Raw genomic sequence first — 1,237 nt, 5'->3', positions numbered from 1 at the left:
CTGTATGTTCAGTCACTGAACTGCTTTCATTTGACATCAGCTTACAATGTTAACATTCTATTCTAAAAATGTGAAGTGATATTTTCTACATGCATTTAAGACAAAAATGTCTTATTTTTGACTGATCTCCAAAGTGTTGGTACCATCTGATCACAGTTTACAAAGTGCATCTGCTTTTATCTGACAGTTGCCATGGAAATGAAAGTTACATTCCATCATGGAATGTAACTTTCCTGTGCTTTCCCCTACAGGATTGCTGTGTGAAGAGAGTCCACATTGAACACAAGACCCCCAACATGGATCCCAACCAGCTCATGGCTAAGAACCTGGACACTGGGGAGTATCTCCGGGTGGACCAAATGGCTGTGAGCTGATGTGGACTGAACTTCTAATCATATTTTCTCCATTATCATGCCACTGTACCTGACAGTAGACAAAAGGCTACAGAGCCAATGTCATGATTATGAAGAGGGGGTGAATTGTACACTTCAGGGATGTACAGGTAGAATTTTTAACAAAACACCACAGTGGGCATGGTTTGATACACATACATGTATGTCAGATTTGGAGGCCTACATTTGAGCAAAATCAAGGCTGGACTAACATTATACCACACATCTGCTACAGAATGAAATTGTTGTTTTTAAGTGAGTTGTTGCATTAATATAATAGCTAGCCAACACCTGAGTGACTTTACAGCTCAATGACTACTGGTTATTGAACACATTTGTTTTTATAGCACAACTGGCTTCATACCTTTTGGTTATGATGTAAATTTTATGACTGGTGTAAATATGTTGTATTCTATCTCTACGATCAATTGTATTACTAGAAAAGTTTGTATGATTGTCTCACCTTTTTTAAAGAGAATTTTTCATGTTGGGGCAATAAAACAAGCAACTGAAATATTAGGAAACACTTATAATTGCAAATAATAAAGACACCACAAACACAAAAATATTGGAAGCAAGATTTCATTGTAGACGACCTGAATGTCACAAGCTTGCTTCGGATCCTTGCAGTGTCCCCGAACCAATAGGTGATGCTTGCATAATCAATTAATTAACCAGATACTAGTAACTTTTTAAGTACATTGCTAACTCAACTTAATCAGTGCTATCAACAAAAACTTTCAAACAAAGGAGGATGAATACAATTTAAGCTGCTACAGAGTTGTCCTTTCCCTCAATCTGGAATGATATATTCCTTGCATAAGTATTTTCAGTCAACATTAATA

General features: G+C 36.6%; 1 protein-coding gene across 1 annotated transcript in view; it reads left to right on the top strand.

Moving 5' to 3' along the window:
- Nucleotides 1-374, top strand: part of LOC118413609 (F-box/LRR-repeat protein 2-like) — a 9,660-nt gene extending 9,286 nt beyond the window's left edge. The window contains exon 12 of the mRNA XM_035817136.1: nt 252-374. Coding sequence (XP_035673029.1) covers nt 252-374 — 123 coding nt within the window. The remainder of the gene's footprint in view (nt 1-251) is intronic.
- Nucleotides 375-1,237: the final 863 nt, after the last annotated feature.

Source organism: Branchiostoma floridae, chromosome 4, assembly GCF_000003815.2.
Source record: "Branchiostoma floridae strain S238N-H82 chromosome 4, Bfl_VNyyK, whole genome shotgun sequence".
Lineage (NCBI taxonomy): Eukaryota > Metazoa > Chordata > Leptocardii > Amphioxiformes > Branchiostomatidae > Branchiostoma > Branchiostoma floridae.
Note: the sequence above shows the minus strand (reverse complement) of the source record. Positions and strands in the feature narration are given on the sequence as shown.